Source organism: Pelodiscus sinensis, chromosome 2 (genome assembly GCF_049634645.1).
Source record: "Pelodiscus sinensis isolate JC-2024 chromosome 2, ASM4963464v1, whole genome shotgun sequence".
Lineage (NCBI taxonomy): Eukaryota > Metazoa > Chordata > Testudines > Trionychidae > Pelodiscus > Pelodiscus sinensis.
The window spans coordinates 169,223,779-169,242,847 of NC_134712.1; the positions used below are offsets into that span (position 1 = coordinate 169,223,779).

The 19,069-nt window shown below is 41.9% G+C and overlaps 1 protein-coding gene across 2 annotated transcripts in view; it reads left to right on the forward strand.

Moving 5' to 3' along the window:
- The window catches only part of AOAH (acyloxyacyl hydrolase), a 132,303-nt gene that overhangs the window by 82,344 nt on the left and 30,890 nt on the right, over positions 1-19,069 (forward strand). For both annotated transcript variants that reach the window (XM_006124062.4, XM_075921745.1), the window contains exons 15-16: positions 5,924-5,960; positions 6,740-6,814. In XM_006124062.4, the coding sequence (XP_006124124.2) occupies positions 5,924-5,960; positions 6,740-6,814 (112 nt within the window). The remainder of the gene's footprint in view (positions 1-5,923; positions 5,961-6,739; positions 6,815-19,069) is intronic.

Below are 19,069 nucleotides of genomic sequence, written 5' to 3' on the forward strand. Positions count from 1 at the left end.
AGTCCAAACTGCTGGTGTGATACAGAAAGTCACCATGTTCTGAGCCCTGGTGACAGAATGGGTAGTGCCTAACATGGTTAGAATACCATTTGGTGTTGTAATGGAGATAGGAATGAATCTTTCCTGAATTGTGCGATGGCCTATGGTTAGCTCCGCAGTCATCCTGCCTTCTTAAGGCAGGTTGGTTCATTCATCTGATTTCTGCTCCCAAAAGAAGCAACATCCCTCCTTCCCCATCCCTGATTGTGTACTGTACCACCTTCCTGGCATTCAGGTGTGTGTTAGGGGTATTCCTACCCCAGTGTGCGGAGTTGTTCTGGAGATTAGCTGCTCTATATGCAACCCAATCCTTTATCCCCCTAGGGCTGTTAGAGTATAGGTCAGATGTTTGCATAATGTATACATAATACAGTTATTTAAGATGGCCAGGTGACCTTAAAGATTGGCTTTCACAGGGTCAGAGGGCTCAAGTTCAAATCCCATTGGTACAAGTACTAGATGATTACAATGGCCCCTTTTGCTTTTATAATATGTGCATATAATATCATCTTTCTATAGCAGCTTTATGTTCCCTCCTCACTGGCCTTCTTTTATAAATCTGGTGAGCTCCCCATCTCTCTTTCTTTTATTTCAAATAGATATTTTACAGCTATATTACCAAAACCTGTGGACTACTTCTATACTGCACTCTCTTGCGCAAGAAAATATGCAAATGAGGCAAAGCGGTGAATAGAACTGCAACTCATTTGCATACTTAATGAGCCACCATGTTTGCACAAGGGGCTTTTGCGCAAAAAGGAGCTATCTACCCGGCTCCTTTTTGCGCAAAAACCCTCGAAAACCTTTTGCACAAAATGGCGGCTCATTAAGTATGCAAATGAGGCACAGCGGTATTCACCGCTTCACCTCATTTGCATATTTTCTTGAACAAGAAAGCACAGTATAGATGTAGCCTTGGGGTATAAAATGAGGTAAGATGGTGCCAAGGGAAATTCTCTCAAGAAAACTGAAAGAGAACTTTAAGAAGACAAAAATTACAAGGGATAGAAAAATCCCATGATGACTTCCCTTTGTGTCTTCTGTTAATCACACTACTGACAGAGTGTAGAAGTGTTTCCTCATATGCTGTAATATTTTCCCCAAATGGGAAAATTTAAATGGACACTGTCAACATTGGTAAGACTAAAAACTAATCACTGGGCTGACAGTGGTCCCATCTGGGAGAACAATGCTTCCTTCTTACTGCCAGAAAAATGAAAAGATAGAGGATGCAAAGAAATTCACAATGCAGAAATCAATTTCCTCTATCACAGGACCAGTCCTGCAACCTTCTGGGCTTCCTCAGCTCCTAGTGAAGCCGCTGGGAAATGAAAGCACTTAGCATCTCCAGGAATCATGCAGCATTGTGCAAAATCAAGTCTGAATAGCAGAGTACCCTCAGCTAGGTTTTTGTTTCTACTGGTAGTGCACATACACATGCCTCAGTCCACATAAAAATTATTCCACATGGATGGAAAAGATTAGAGGGAACATTGGTTGTAAGTACTGTGGTTTTATTTTGTAGGGGTGGAAAACCAGGAAGCATCTGCATCTCTATACACAATAATGTTCCACATCATCATCCTTGGCCATAATGCAAAGGGAGCAAGGAAAGGCCAAGGGCATGGTCCTTAACAGCTTCCCTAAACATAATTACATCACAGCTTTAAAGCTCTATATCCTGTAAAGTGAGAAGTGGGATTTCTGTGCCATTGCAAACTGGAGGTTCCCATTTCGCAAGGTGACCTAGTAAACATTTATATCCATGGAGATGTCTGAGATACAAAAATTACATTTCTGACAGTGTTAAGGGACAGAAAAACCCTTGTAAGTTATTTGTGAAATTTTTTATGGCTGCATCTGAGCTCTGCACAGTTGGACTCAGTTTCTAAGGCATTGGCTTTACAGATGGAGAGAGACAAAAATAGACACACTAAAAACTATAAAAACTCTCCAGAATACTCCTAAAATAGTTTCTGTAACATATGTGGTATATACAGAATATATAATGGTATAAAGGCTTTCTCCACACATTTGGGATGACCTACATAGCTCACCAGTGGTTTTCCAACATCTTTAATACATGAGCTAGGTTAATAATTCATAACTAATCATTTTCTCTAGCATTTTTACTTCTTTTTTTCTGTTTGCCCATAATCTATAAACAGTTTACAAATCTAATTTATTTGCTCTTCAAAATTATTTGCTGAATAATTTCTGGAAATAATTGTTGGAGCATACCTTATTCACAGCCAGTTCATTGTACTTATTCAATCCATAGTCCTAAATTCAAACTGTTTTCAGTGGACTGATAGGTCACATGGCATATTTTTGTTTCCTGGTTGAATTAGTGCAACTCTTAGGATCAGGATTCCAGTACAAAACCTCCATTATTATGAATTGGAAATGTTCTTTTTATGTATATTCTGCAATATTTGCTTAAAATCTGCTGTTTTGGTGAACATTTCTGCTAGTGAATTTACATTACTAGAATATTCACAAGGATGAACACGAGAGGAACATGAACATGGTCCAAGTGGATTCTTTTAAAAATAGTTACAGAATTTTGTTTTGCAGTGCTCACCCACGTCTCTCTCATATGCAGACATAATTGTTTGTGTATATATATATACAGTAAAACTCCGATGGTCCGGCATCTGATGGTCCGGCACCATCAGGAACCCGGAAGTGCTCCGGGCAGCGGGACCATTGGAGCTGCTCTGCCCCCAGCTTCCCGGATTCAGCCGCTGCTAAAACTGACCAGCAGCTGAATCCGGGAAGCCGGGGGCAGATCATCTGGAGTGCTGCCCAGTAGGTACCAAGCTGTGGGACCAACCTGGCAGCACCCCAGCTGTCCCCTATTCAGCCGCTGCTGAAACTGGCCAGCGGCTGACTCCAGGAAGCCCGGGGCAGAGCTGCTCTGCCCCGGCTTCCTGGAATCAGCCCCTGATCAGTTTTAGCAGCAGCTGACTTGGGTATACCTGGGACAGAGCAGCTGGGGTGCTGCCGGGTTGGTTCCCACAGCACCGAGGTGCGGCGCTACTGGACCAACCCGGCAGCCCCCCAGCTTCTGCGTCCCAGGCGTCCCGATTCAGCTGCTGTTGAAACTGACCAGCGGCTGACTCCAGGAAGCCCGAGGCACAGCTGCTTTGCCCCAGGCTTCCTGGAGTCACCCGCTGGTCAGTTTCAGCAGCGGCTGACTTGTGGACGCCTGGGGCAGACCAACCCAGCAGCCCCCCAGCTGCTCTGCCCCAGGCGTCCGGATTCAGCCACTGGTCAGTTTCGGCAGCAGCTGAATCGGGAGCCTGGGGCAGAGCAGCTGGGACGCTGCTGGGTGGTCCCTGCAGCGCCGCACCTCGGCGCTGTGGGGACCAACCTGGCAGAACCCCAGCTGCTCTGCCCCAGGAGTCCCCAAGAGTGCTGCCAGGTTGGTCTCACCGCGCCAAGAGTCGGTGCTACCGGACCAACCCGGCAGCACTCCAGCTGCTCTGCTGCAGGTGTCCCAGATTCAGCCGAATCAGGGACTCCTGGGGCAGAGCCGGACTATCGGAAGGGGGGGCTATGAGGGGCCTAGGGCCAGACCCCTCATAGACCCCCCTTCTGATAGTCTGGCATATCTGATAATCCGGCACCCCCTGGGTCCCAAAGGTGCCGGATTATTGGAAGTTTACTGTAAATGCATTTTATAATACTGAATGTAATTACTTTATAGTCATATTTTTTATTATCAGTAATTATTGCTAATGTCATAGAACTGAAAGAGTATCTTTATGACAGTAATTATAGTGCAAAAACAATATAGTTAATATATATGAGTTCTAAAAATACATCAGTCAAGTACGAAATCAAAGGGGTGATAATAAGCAGTTTAGTAACATAACTAAACTTCCAGAGTGGGCCTGATTCAAAGTCCACTTAAATCAGTAGAAACACTCCCACTGGCTTCCATGGATTTTTAATTAGACCTTATATGAACAGGTAATATTCAGCAGTTAAAAACATAATCATGGTATATTACATATTTGCTGTGTAACTGCAGTGTGTAATATTCATTGTATTATAAAATATATTCTATGCGTGTATATATATACACACTATGTAGCTTGATAACATCAGTATCTGCATACAGGAAAGTATCAGAGGGGTAGCTCTGTGAGTATGGATCTGCAAATTTGACACCATCAGTTTAGGGTTAAACAAAGACTGTGAATGGCTAGCCAAGTACAAAAGCAGTTTCTCCTGTCTTGGTTTTCACACCTCCACATCAGCTGCTAGAAGTGGGCCTCACCATTCCTGACTGAATTAACCTCATTATCTCTGGCCTGCATATTTATACCTGCCTCTGGAAATTTCCACTACATGCATCTGATGAAGTGGGTCTTTGCCCACGAAAGCTTATGCTCCAATACATCTGTTAGTCTATAAGGTGCCACAAGACTCATTGTCACTTTTGCATACAGGAAAGACTACTTACTTTTGAAGAAATTTGCACTATATCCCTAATTGTTGTTAAGAGTTCTGCACCTACCTTTATTTATTAATGCTGGGACTGTTTCATCATTTGTCATATATTCTCTCATTATTCTGTACTGTGATTGAGTGTGGGGGTGTTTGCCTTTGACCTGAAAAGCTCAAGTGTCCTACCTATTGATGTATTTGCTGGCCCATTGAACATTAAAGCACCAGCTATTTCATTGCAGCCTGGAATACAGTTAAAAGTATAAAATGTTATTTCCGTTTCAGCTATCTGGGGAATAATAGTTCACCTGGACGTATCTGAAGAAAGCTGAAGCCTTTTTTCTTTGCACCCTTATATTTTAAATTGCTTTTATGTCTTTGGGGAGGAAAATAAGCATTAAGCAATAAGACATTCACAGACATGCAGTCCAGTGCTGAATGTTGGCACAATGTGGAACCTGACTTCCAGCATGTTTCAGCAGAGTCCTGTTTTATTCCCACATAATCTGGTGTGCACCAACCAATCTAATAGGTAGCTATTAGTGGCCTAATAATTCATGTACTATAGCATATAAAAGTAGTATTCAGCAAATTCAAAATACCCATCTCTGCCATTTAAAAGAAAGACAAGAAATGTTATTTTATATAAAAGTTACATGTATAAATTACTTCTATGGGGCTAATAAATGATATACTAGAGTTTATTAATAAAATCTCAATCAATTATAGATTGTTCTAGAGTTCATCTGGTTACACAACTAAGGATACCTCTCCCAAGTGCAGGGATTTAGGGCCTAATTGAAGTCTTCATTGCATAATACCACATGATGGATTGTCTGATTTTTTTCCCCTTGGGCAGATGGTCTACATCTTACCATTTGAGTGAAATGCTACTGAAATTCACTGTTGCACTGTATGTTGTCAAAGGTGCTGTTGGCACAGTCCCATTGTTTTATGCTTATCACTCAGAACTTTACCAACCTGTTGGCCATTAATTTTTATTCAGTTGTAAGAATGATTCACTTCTCAATTTGTAGGGAAAGTTAGAAGCAGTTTGACTGTTCACAAACAAAGGTGGGTGTTTACTGGAGATGATTGTGCCCTAGGGATGGGCAAAGCAGTCAAATCTAGATTCAAATTAACCCCAAAGTTCAGAAGTATTTTAATCAGAGGGTTTGAATTAGAACCTTCACTATGATATACAGTACCATTGGAAGCATGTGCATTGCTGGGATTGTTTTCTGCTGGTGAAGAAAAGGAGGTCCGTGGAAAACTTTTTATTACATAAGTAGAATCCAAAAGAAAGGGCATGGAGATTACTTGTGCTTCTAATATTCCCATGTCCCTATACAAACAAATTTACTCTAGAGATCTGTCATTTAAATGGTTATACCCTCTTTCTTTTTCACTCTGTTTGATCATGTAGGTGGTTCTTCAGAAAATCTTCTGGATTTAATTAAAAGGTAAGCACTTAATGGGAATTGTATCCTGGGTGTGTGTACAGTAGTTAATTAGAATTCAACCTTCCAGAAATAAATCAAAACAAAACTGTGCATTGAATATACTGGCTGACAGTGGTTTAAGTCTTACACCATAGATTTGATGACCTACCATATTTTGGAAAACTGTTTATTTCTTCTACGTCATGGAGAATATTTCATTGAAATAAAAACTTTGGATTGAATTGCCTCCTGTTTAGGGCCTGGACCCAGCCCCACTGAAGTCAATGGGAATCTTTCCACTAACTTCAAAGAAGCCTGGATCAGGCCCATGCAACAGGTTGACACTGATGTAACTCCATTGGCTTGCATCAGAATAAATTAATTATTGATTTACATCACAATAAATTAAGTATTAAATGGGTCCTCTGCCTTATTCTGTGAACTATAGGTAGTTCACGAGGAGTAACGGTAGTTCGGACTAGGAAACCTAGTCCGAACTACCTAGTCCGTGCCGTGTGTAGCCGCGCGGCACGGAGTCCGCAGTAGCGGACATTTAAAAATGGCGGCACCCGGCTTTATGCAAATGAAGCCCGAGAAATTCAAATCCCGGGCTTCATTTGCAACTCCATATGACTACATTAACCACCCTAGTTCGAACTAGGGTGGTAGTGCAGACATACCCTAAAAGAATTATTCTGCAATGTGCAGTATGATCTCACAAGCACAGTATAATTTGGGCTATTATATGAGAATGGTCTTCATCATTGATATTGCTACTTATTTATTTTTATATTTTTTAGCTTGGCTAGGAATCAGCTATTGGACAATCCAGCCATTGTTATCTATGCTTCAATTGGGAATGATGTCTGCAATGGGTAAGGTGTCAAGAAACTAAAAGATTGGTTATATTCCCATCTACATGTCTTGGAGGACTGTTTGCTAGCGAGATATTTCAGTCTTATTATTTTATGCTTTCATGCAATTAAAGTTTGCTTTTGGTGTTAGCTGTGCTCTTTTTTTTACTTTTCCTGAAAAATATTAGTCTTAGTTACAGCACTACTTGCTGCCGTGCCCTCTTTCGCATGTCTCAGGCTACGACTACAATGCAGGTATTTGTTGACAGAGGGTATGCTAATGAAGCACTCATTAGCATTTGTCATTTGCGTATCTCGGCCAATGTTTTTTGCACAAGAGGTTTTGCACAAAAACAAGCAGTGTAGATGGGTCCGTTTTGTGCAAAAAGAAAACTTTTGCGCAAGATCCTGTATACCTCCTTTTTTCACTTCACATAATAGTAGGTCTCTTTTCCTGTACTAGAGAAATGACACAATTCTTCCACTCCTTAACCCAGACCTGGGGACATCACATAATCATTATCACCCTTTGAGTCCAATTGGACACCTGAGTTTCTTCCCTTCAGGAGCCTGCGAACGGCATTCTTAAACCAACGTACTATTTAGCAGTATGAACAAAGCAATAATGATTTTATAAACCTCAGATTTTAAAACAACAAAAATTATACATACAGTGTAAACTCAATGTGAGCTGTATTTTGAACATATAAAGTGTTGAATATTCTGAAAAATCATGTCTCAGACATCTCAAATTCAGCACCCAACTTACTGAATTCTTTTGACCTTAATCTTTGTGTCTCAATTCCCCATATGTAAAACTGGGTTAATAATACTTATGTATTTCACAGGTTTGTTGTACAAATAAATCCATGAATGTCTGTGAAGCATACAGATACTGTAGGGTTGAGCACCATAAGGAAACCACAAGGAAATTAATAATTCTGTTTGCGGAGCAGCGCTTAATACTGTGCCATAAATAAGGCCATAGATTGAATATGAGGGAAAAAATAGAAAAAATATTGAATAGCTGTTCATTAAGTCCACAGCAATCTGGTTGAGAAAATAATATGTGATTGTGTAGTTAAAGGCTGTCTCGTAAATCATATATGCAAAAGGCAGAATTAAGTTTGTGTAGACAATCTTAATTCTGGCATTTCCTAGGTTTTGAGTGCTTGACTTTGCAGTTATATTAATATTATTTTATGGTTACATACTCACACACACACCTAGAGAGAGAGGGAGAAATATTGTGTACATGAGTAACTGTGAATACTGAGCTATTAACTAGAAAATAAAGCCATTACATTACCCAGTGGCTCAGTAATACGCCTAAAGCTTTGGAACAGAAGCAGGCTACAATGAAGTAACAGAAAAGACACGACAATGACAAATACATATTATCTTTACCTGGTAATATGTCATCATAATATCATTTCACAAATGAAATATCAGAGGCAATGAGTCTTCATGCAACATCTTAAACATCAATCTAATCCTGGAATCCATACACATGCTAGTATCCATCATGCAGGAGATCAGACCATATGAGTGTACCAGTTCCTTCTGATCTTAGACTCTGTGCATTACCTTTACTCTGCAATATTTTTTCTCTAATTCGGGTAACCCCTCTGCTTTCTGTTGTCTCTAACATAATTTTTTATTCATATTAAAATTATTACTCTTCTGCAGTGTACAATTTATTCTTCACCTCTCCCATTTGTGTAGATTTTTCAAAATGTTATTTATTATTATTATTATTATTATTTATTTTAAATTAATATTTTCTTATCCCAGCCTTCATCACATGACAGTACCTTTTGTCTGCTGAAATATTCTGTGCTGCCTGTTTCCCACCAAAACGTCACTAGGATCAAAAACACTGAGTTGTAAGGATACAGTAATTTTTTTACTCTTTCTGTGAAGGAAAGATGTTGCTCCTCCTAGATAGAATTGAGTGGAAATGAAACCATGGATTGGTTTTCAAGAAGATGTGTCTATATACAGTGAAACTTGTTTTGAGGCATCCACAGAGGTTCTAGTGAATGCAGAGAATCTACTGGGTGTGTCTTTAAACAAAAGTGTAAAGAAAAATGTATTTTAAGGCAGCTTTAAATGATAGTAATAAAGACCTTCCAGGCTAATCCTATATTTCTATCTTCAAAAGAGATAAATGCTGCCATTGCAGGTACAGTCCTTAGCTAAAGCACAGCTAAAATGCCAATATTTCTTTCCATGTGGGGATCTGGGCAGTGAGTAATATAAGCACTCACAGAGGAGAAAGATAATGAAATTGGCAGCATGTGCACTACTTTCTTTTTAGTACCCACATTGTGGTGTCCAATCACGGGGGTTAGAAAAATATAGACAGATGGTGATTATAGCTCTCTGTCTACTGAGGTGCAAATTGTGGGACACAATGTGGCTCAAAGACCCAAAATGAAAAAAAAAGAGAGAAAATAAGTAGTGCAAGAAGTTTAACATGCTGTGGAATTATTAACTGTATTTGTTCAGTTTTAAATCATAAATCATTTCTACAACCTCTTTTCTGATTCTGCATTGATAGTCTAAAGACATTAAAACTGAAATGATAGCAAACTAGTTTTGAAATGGAGGTGATCCACTGTCTAGGCGGGACAGCTGAGATATATGATGGGTAGAGATTAACATTTCATTAGTATAATGTAGCCATTACTGGCTCCACTACCTACCGTCCCCCATTCTGAAAATGCTTTATGCTCATGAGCACTCTCATAAGTGTCAATGGGACCAGTCGTGTGTAAATTTATTCACGAATGTAAGTGTTTGCAGGACTGGAGCATCCTGGGACTAATAATAAAATGTATCCCTTTATACAGGGACAGCCCAAGGCCTATGAGTAGTTAATGCCCCACTGAAATCCTGTTTTGAGTATTTAATTGGTGCATAGGCCATGATCTGGCTTTCTAAGGAAGGCTCAATCTTGTCATACTCTGATGAATAAGGGGTGGAGGAACACACCCCAAACAAGGAACTCTATCTTGTCAGTTATCAGACAAAAACATGGTTGTATGCAAACATCTAAATGGTGTAGAGAAGGGTGTAAGATAACAAAGACAAATCTGTGTGTAGTTCTAAGGGTAATACATGGCCCTATTATTGTAAGAGCAGCCTAGAATAGATAAATATGAAGTACCATGTTTTCAAACATCCACACATTAACATTTGCATGGTCTGAACTGACACAGTTTACTATGACAGAAATCATTTTCTGAATATCTTACTATTAGGGATTGACAAGATATGAAGCCATTGTGGAGCACTGTGTCCAAGAATGGTGCTGATGTCCTTTGACGATGTGTTGACAGTACATGGAGACTTAGTGTTCTCTAATGAGCCTTGAAGCGACTGTTACAAAGACTGAAATGGAAATGTCTATAAGGCATACTTTTGGTTGTTTTGTTTCAAACCCGATCATGGAAAGGAAATTGCAAAACGATACATTAACATAGCAACAAAATGGAGAAAGGTAGGAAAACTTGGAGTAAAGAATGTCACTTTATAGTCAGCTCAACACATTGTGTTTACATAGTGCAAAGGCCTTAGACCAGAATGGTGGTTTTGGACTGTAAATGCTGCAATGCCTAGAGGCTAAATGAGGTGAATTAAGAGCAGGCCAGCAAAACTGATCCTTAAATGTCTCTACTTACGTTATTTTTTGTAGATTCAAGCCTGAATCTTAATGTTATTTTTTGATTTCCAGCTAAGTGGATTTTAAACATGTTATAAACATATACCAAACAAAGACTAGGTGCCAGACAAATAATCTTGTTTAATAATTAATGTGTATACAGATTACAACACAAGCCAGTATCCTGAATCCTTGCTAAAGTACATAGTTCTGTCCCATAAGATTCCTTCACACACACACTTTTCTAAGACCTCAAGACTAAAACAAGAGCCTTTTCAAAGACTCTGCTTTTGCACTATTCTGCTATCCAATAAATTTCACCTGCTCTCCAGAGAGTTTGTTCTTCATTACCAGCATTTTGGTTAGCGTTGCACTACCCTTACACGGTAGTATATATTATTGGCTTTACTTTACAGATGAAGAAACTGTGACCTGAATATCTAGGGCAGCTCTACACAGCAAAGAAAAACTACATCTCGCCCATGCTAGCTGAGCTTGTGTGGCTCTGGCTGTGGGGCTGTTCCTTTGCTGAGCAGACTTCTGTGTTCTGGGATCCTCCCACCTCGCAGGGTCCTAGAAGCTGGGCTGCAGCCCAAGCCCAGAAATCTAAACAGCGATGAAAAAATACTGCTGCCAAGTCCCATGAGCTCAAGTTGGCTGGCACAGGCCAGCCAGGGATTTTTCTTTGCAAAATAGGCTTACCTTTCGGCTATGTCTACACTACATTCTTTTGTCGAAAGAGGAATGTAAATGAAGCAAATCAAAAGTGCAAATGAAGCGCGGATTTAAATATCCTGTGCTTCATTTCAATAAAGGATTTTTCAAAAGTGAAAGCGCAGTCTAAAACTAGACAGGGTTCTTTAAAAAAAAAAATCCCCTCCTGAAAAAATGAGTATCATCTCACAATAGTCTGCATTTGGTAAGATTTTGTTTGTTCCATACTGTGCATGACAGCACACATGTACACATTCCGAATTTTAACCACAGGATCTTAAACTTCCATTTCTACGTGGCTTTTGAGAGCCAAGTTATAAACACAATACTTCACTTCTGACACTTAAAATAGGTGTATATAGTATATATAGTAATGTCCTCTACTTGGCATCTACCTCAAATAGCCAGACTGAGTACTGCATAGATAAGGAGGAGGGACGCAATGAGGCCACTCACTCGATGGCCTCTGTTTCAGCCCCATGAATTCTTAAGGATAAGAAAACTATGGAGAGACAGAGCTGAAGCATCCATACAGGAGGCTTCTCCCATAGGTTATCTATGACCTGTCCCCAATGCACCTGCACGCAGGAAACTCCACAGAGCTGGGCTCCAAGCCATGTAGCAGATGTGTGAGTAGCCCTCTGGTTCCTAAATCTCATTTTGTATACAGCAGATCACCACCAGTTGCACTGTCTGGGGACATCTCGACCACAGAAATAAGAGCTGGATTTGTGCAGCAGATCTGTGTCTGTTATATCGAGAGCCAGGAGTGTATAATAGCAGTGTGTGTATATAGCAGGAAGTTTCATATATAATACAATTGTTGTTTGGGTAATATAAAAAAGAGGGATGTTGTCCTGCAGCCCATTTTAAATTCAAATTTATTCTGTCATCAGGGTTTTGGGTTTTTTGTTTTTGTTTTGTAAACTATTTACTGCTGAATGTAATAGGGCAAAGATAAATCTGCTCTAATGACCGAGACGCATGATCAATAAAAAACTAACTCTTTGCTGCTGTATCTCGATGACAATCTCAGTATTTTAACAATGTTCTTGCATAGTTATTCTATGGAAAATGAAATGTCTGCTGCTCGTACATTTATTTCCCTACGTTTGCTGGCACTCTCTCTTGGAGCACGGTAAAGGATGTGCAAGATTTGAAAGCCTCAACCATCCATGATGTCTGTCTGTTATACCCAGACAACAGTGTAGTATGTGCAAGATGTACACAGTACAGGCAGTCCCCGGGTTACGTACAAGATAGGGACTGTAGCTTTGTTCTTAAGTTGAATCTGTATGTAAGTCGGAACTGGCATCCAGATTCAGCCGCTGCTGAAACTGATCAGTTTCAACAGCGGCTGAATCTGGATGCCAGTTCCGACTTACATACAGATTCAACTTAAGAACCCCAGGCATCCCCAAGTCAGCTGCTGCTGAAACTGATCAGCGGCTGATTCCAGGAAGCCCAAGGAAGGGGCTTCCTGTAGTCAGCCACTGGTCAGTTTCAGCAGCGGCTGACTTGGGGACGCCTGGGGCAGAGCAGCTGGGGTGCTGCTGGGTTGGTCCAGTAGCGCGGCCGCTCCTCGGTGCTACTGGACCAACCCAGCAGCACCCCAGCTGCTCTGCCCCAGGCGTCCTGATTCAGCCACTGCTGAAACTGATCAGTAGCAGCTGAATCAGGACTCCTGGGGCAGAGCAGCTGGGGTGCTGCCGGGTTGGTCCAGTAGCACCAAGGAGCGGTGCTGCGGGACCAACCGGCTGCGCCCCACCTGCTCTACCACAGGCCCCGGGCTTTGCTCCACGTATCCCTGGTCTGTTGGGGGGGGGCACTAGCTGCCAGATCAGCGCCGCGGGTCCAGCCTGGGTCCTCCGCCGCTTTGCTCCCCCAGCATACCAGGGAGACGGGGAGCAGCTTTTCTCGCCCCGGAGGAGGCGGGCGGCGGGACCAGGCGTCCCGCTGCTCCAGTCCTCCGGGGCGAAAAAATCCCCGTTCGTAAGTCGGATCCACGTAACTCGGGGACTGCCTGTAGTTTGGAAAATCTCTGCTGTTATCCAATGCAGCTGTCATAACAGTATCTTCAACTTATACCACATCTTTCAACCTAAAACTATTTTGATACCCAAGAATCATTTCATCCACTTCTGGGGTCAAACACAGCAGCCATTTAACAAAACACAGCAATGGTAGGCAACAATTTTGAACAGTGCAGTGAAGCATACCTTCTCCACATGAAATTTCTGGGACAAAGTTAACACATTGGGTGTAGATACCAAAACTGAAATCTGGCAAGCCTATCACTGTACTTACTGTTGCTGTTTTATTGGAAATTGACATGAAATCTTTCATGAACAGAATAGGCAAGACTTTGATTTTGTGTCTCGTCCAAAAAACTGTACCTTAAGTCACAATGTTAGTGCCCCTTTCACCATGTCCAGGTACAGACCAGTTAGTTTAACTTCTGCCAGGGAAGATAATGGAGCAAGTAATTAAGGAAATCATCTGTAAACACTTGGAAGGTGGCAAGGTGAAAGGGAAGAGCCAGCATGGATTTGTAAAGAACAAATCATGTCAAACCAATCTGATAGCTTTCTTTGATAGGATAATGAGTCTTGTGGATAAGGGAGAAGTGGTGGATGTGGTATACCTAGACTTTAGTAAGGCATTTGATACGGTCTCACATGATAGTCTTATCAATAAACTAGGCAAATACAACCTACTATAAGGTGGGTGCATAACTGGCTGGATAACCGTACTCAGAGAGTAGTTATTAATGGTTCTCATCCTGCTGGAAAGGTATAACAAGTAGGGTTCCGCAAGGGTATGTTTTGGGACTGGCTCTGTTCAATATCTTCATCAACTATTTAGATATTGGCATTGAAAGTTCGCTTATTAAGTTTGCAGATGATACCAAGCTGGGAGGGGTTGCAACTGCTCTGGAGGACAGGGTCATAATTCAAAGTGATCTGGACAAATTGGAGAAATGGTCTGAGGTAAACAGGATGAAGTTTAATAAAGACAAATGCAAAGTGCTCCACTTCAGAAGGAACAATCAGTTTCACACATACAGAAAGGGAAGTGACTGTCTAGGAAGGAGTACAGCAGAAAGGGACCTAGGGGTTATAGTGGACCACAAGCTAAATATGAGTCAACAGTGTGATGCTGTTGCAAAAAAAGCAAACATGATTCTGGGATGCATTAACAGATGTGTTGTGAGCAAGACATAAGAAGTCATTCTTCCGCTCTACTCTGCGCTGGTTAGGCCTCAGTTGGAGTATTGTGTCCAGTTCTGCGCACCGCATTTCAAAAAACGTGTGGAGAAATTGGAGAGGGTCCAGAGAAGAGCAAAAAGAATGATTAAAGGTCTAGAGAACATGACCTATGAAGGAAGGCTGAAAGAATTGGGTTAGTTTAGTTTAGAAAAGAGAAATTGAGGGAGGACATGATAGCAATTTTCAGGTATCTAAAAGGGTGTTATGAGGAGGAGGGAGAAAACTTGTTCATCTTGGCCTCTGAGGTTAGAACAAGAAGCGATGGGCTTAAACTGCAGCAAGGGAGGTTTAGGTTGGACATTAGGAAAAAGTTCCTAACTGTCAGGGTGGTCAAGCACTGGAATAAATTCCCCAGGGAGGTTGTGGAATCTCTATCGCTGGAGATATTTAAGAGTAGGTTAGATAAATGTCTATCAGGGATGGTCTAGTCAGTACTTGGTCCTGCCATGAGGGCAGGGGACTGGACTTGATGCCCTCTCAAGGTCTCTTCTAGTCCTAGTATTCTATGATTCTATGTCTGGATACCAGTTCAATACCAATGTAGAGGATCAAATACTAAGATAAATCATAAACACCATTTTCTACACCATTTAATCTTTCTTGATGTTCCCCAAACAAAACTGTAATCCCACTAGAATCTAGGTACAGAATGATATGGTATGCATTTGTGGATTTTAAGGCCAAAAAGGAACACGTATGATAATCTAGTTTCCCCTATCATCCTATTTCCCTTCTGACGACATACAGAAAAATTAACTCAGTTAAAATCAGTAGAGTTACAGTAGATGAGAAGCTGGATGTGAGTCAACAGTGTGCCCTTGTAGCCAAGAAGGCTAATGGCATATTAGGTTGCATTAAGAGGAGCATTGCCAGCAGATCCAGAGATGTCATTATTCCCCTTTATTCAGCTTTGGTGAGGCCATATCTGGAGTATTGTGTCCAGTTCTGGGGCCCCCACTACAAAAAGGATGTAGGTCCAGCGGAGGGCAACCAAAATGATTAGGGGGCTGGAGCATATGACTTATGAGGAGAGGCTGAGGGTCTTGGGTCTGTTTAGTCTGCAGAAGCAAAGAGTGAGGGGGGATTTGATAGCAGCCTTCAATTTCCTGAAGGGAGGTTCCAAAGAGGATGGAGAGAGGCTGTTCTCAGTAGTGACAGATGGCAGAACAAGGAGCAATGGTCTCAAGTTGTGGTGGGAGAGGTCCAGGTTGGATATTAGGAAAACTATTTCACTAGGAGGGTGGTGAAGCACTGGAATGGGTTACCTAGGGAAGTAGTGGAGTTTCCATCCTTAGAGGTGTTTAAGTCTCGGCTTGACAAAGCCCTGGCCGGGTTGATTTAGTTGGAATTGGTCCTGCCTACAGCAGGGGGCTGGACTTGATGACCTTCTGAGGTCTCTTCCAGTTCTATGATTCTATGATAATAAAAAAAAGTAAAAGAGAGCAGATAATCAGACCATGGGTCCTTTTATGTAGGGAGGCCACTCTCAATGCATCTACACAGCACCCTAAATTCAAAATAAGATACGCAATTTGTGCTACACAAATTGTGCATCTTATTTCAATTGTATTTTGAAATAGCTTATTTCAAAATTTGGCACCTCAACACAGTGCCAAATTTCTAAATAATTGTCAGCCGACGGTCAGGGCAGTGTGTGTGTGTATGCTTCCGAGAAAAGGTTTAACGTCCGTGTCTTTACTGCTAGGACCGGGGTCCCGTCGCAGAGGGTGGCCAGCAGGCCAACAGACGCCCCGTTATATAGAAAGAGCTTATTACACCTTAGATTTTAACTGCTAGAACACAGGGGTTCCTTCGCAGCGGGCAGCCTGGGAAAGGCTGGAAAGGTGCCCCAACGGATCTTGTCACCTGGGAGTGACACAGATCCAAACGCCCAAGCTCTCCCTATGTCTGTCCCTTTTATGACCGGCTGAAGTTCTTTTAAATTGTGCTTGGTTCTGTTACAGCAACTGAAGGAGTCAGGTTAAAGCTTAAACAGTTACAGGTTTATTAAAAGACTTATAAAAGCATATGGTTACAATGGCTATTGCTCTATTTCTTAAATGCTAACAAATACAGATTTTAAAAAAATGGTTACAAAGAAAATAAAGATAGAAAATAGAAATAATGGTACCAAGTGACAGCTTAATCTTTAAAGAGCTCTAAGTCTATGTATATATATACTTAAACAAAGGACCACATCCAGGTACAATTTTTACCCCTTTCTGTGCCTCTCGACTCCAGCGTGTCAGGCCAGGGCCGGTCTCTCAATTCCTAGGAAAGACGAATACGAGGTGGGCGTCCCCTTGGAACCTCGGGAGATCAAACACCAAACCCGACCAGCAGATAGATGGTAGATTGACACTCAGAGAAAATGCGCTGCTGGACCTATCTTTATACCCCTGGGGGCCCGTATTCTCTTTCTTATCTAAGATGCCGAATTCTACTGGTCCGTTTTGTGGCGCCAGTTCTTACAAGCAAGTTTCAAGTTAATTTACACTTGCAAGAGAGATAACTAAATTGTGAGCACTAGACATTTTTTTACTGGGCGAGAGATTCCTCCCCCCGCGGATGGATGTGTGTTCGTATCAATATGGGTTTGAGTCAAGGGCACTCCTTGGCAGCCTCTTGGTCAGCAATTGGCGTATCTCTGTTTACAGCCATTCACGGTCACACAGCCTGGGCCTTCTGCTCTGTGTGCCCTGTATGCTCCAGGCAAGCAAAAATGGATGTTACAAGGGGGTTCCTGTCTGGCTACATTCCACCCCCTGATACGACACACCACATCCCAGGATACAAGATGGCGGTGATACCAGCACCTCTTGCCCACCTTGGGGGAATCTAGAAGTGCCCGATGGCCGGAATAGAAGGTTCAGGATCTAGGAATTGGCTAGGGTCCTTTCCTAGTGCTGTATATCGAATGTGCACAAAAAAGGTAGCTGCTTTAACTAGGCATTGCACAATACATAGAGCTATGCAGAAAATGATTACAAAAATTACAGTGGTTAGAGCAGTGGTTATAACAGAGTGTAAAAAAAATGGAGTTAGGGAAAATTCTAGCTCTTGGGCTAAACAATTTAGCCATGAGATGTTTACATTCTTAGTTACAGCATGTCTTACCCTATACCATCCATTGCCACTTCCTTTGCCTCCCCCCAAAGTTATTTTGAGGATTGCGGTGGTCGCTGTTATCGAACCATACCGGTCTCCATTGGAAGATGTCACTCTTGTTCCATCAGTTGTTTTGGGCTGAGAGGGACAAACTCGATTCTCAGTCCAGTAGAGGAGTTAAGTAAGGTGTTCTGGTACAGCAGTAGCAGTTGGGATGAGGAAGAAGACCATGGCGAGTTGGAGTACCATGTCTTGCTTCAGCTTAGGTTTCTTTTTCTATAGTTCAGTCTATAACAACAGCGATTGCAAGCACTGCAACAGCAAGCCGTATATATACAAAAAGTTCATGATGGTTTCCTGGATCCACACCAGCGCTGGGAGGGATACATCCCACTGGAGCACTGTTCAGGGCCATTGCCTCAGTTTCCTGTAATAAAACAAAAAAGTTCGCCGGTCTTGGATACAATCCAAGCCTCAGTAGTGGTTATTGGTGTTAGCCCAGCATCTGCAGTGGTCCAGACTCCTTTTCCCTTGTAGGAGTGCAGTACGTAGGTTTGCATTCTTAAACTGGGGTGTTTGATTACTACAGTGTCTTCAGGTGCATATTTAGAATCTTTGAGTGGCACAGTGTGGCTAGGAGAGGTTCTCCCTGTAGGGAAGAAATCTCTTACTGATCGGACTGCCCGTAGGGGTCTGCCGATTGTTTAATCTTTGCACCACAGTATCTAATCTGTTTTCTTATTTGCCATCTATGGGCCTTTGGGTCCTCATGGATTCTTTACTTCCCCACTCCCATGGGTAGGCACGGGGGAGATGGGGACTCACCACCATAAGGGCTGGGTGGTCAAAGCTATCCTATTCTTCAATACTGGCTTCCTAATTTAATTTAGTTCCATTAATTAACAATCTAATCAGTCTCTGGTCCAAATATCTGGTTAGATCTAGTGAAGTGGACACAGAGCTGGACAGATCCTTCAAACTATCTAGGATCACTTGGTTGGCTTGGCTGGTGTGTAGGCCTTTACAGGCACTGGATATTACTGCATCTACCAGCCTGTATTCTATACAATTTCTGGGCTATGGCATAAGTGTTGCTGACAGAGTTTCCAGGCTCAAACTAATCTGCGATTGTATCTGTTAAGCCCCGTCGTTGCCTAATTAGGCACTTGCCAATTTGATTAGCCAGTCTAGCACACAGCTGGTCTATACCAGTGTGGAACATCACTAAGGTAAGGACTAGTGACAGTTGTCCTGGTTCTGGGACAGGGGTCTGTTCAGGGCACAATTCACAATTAGGAGGCTTTTATTTTGTCCTCAAGGTCTTGGTTAATAATATCTAAATAAAAGCAAGTTAGCAATGGCCATTGTTTAACAAATGACAGCCATGCCTCAGGGGTTACCTTGTCTGGGCTTTAAGTGGTAAGCCCCAGTGGGAGTCAGTAGGTCCAACTTCAGTGGCCTGATGTCAGTGTTTAGCTTCTTTCCCACAAAATTCTACACAAACTTTAACTCAGAGGA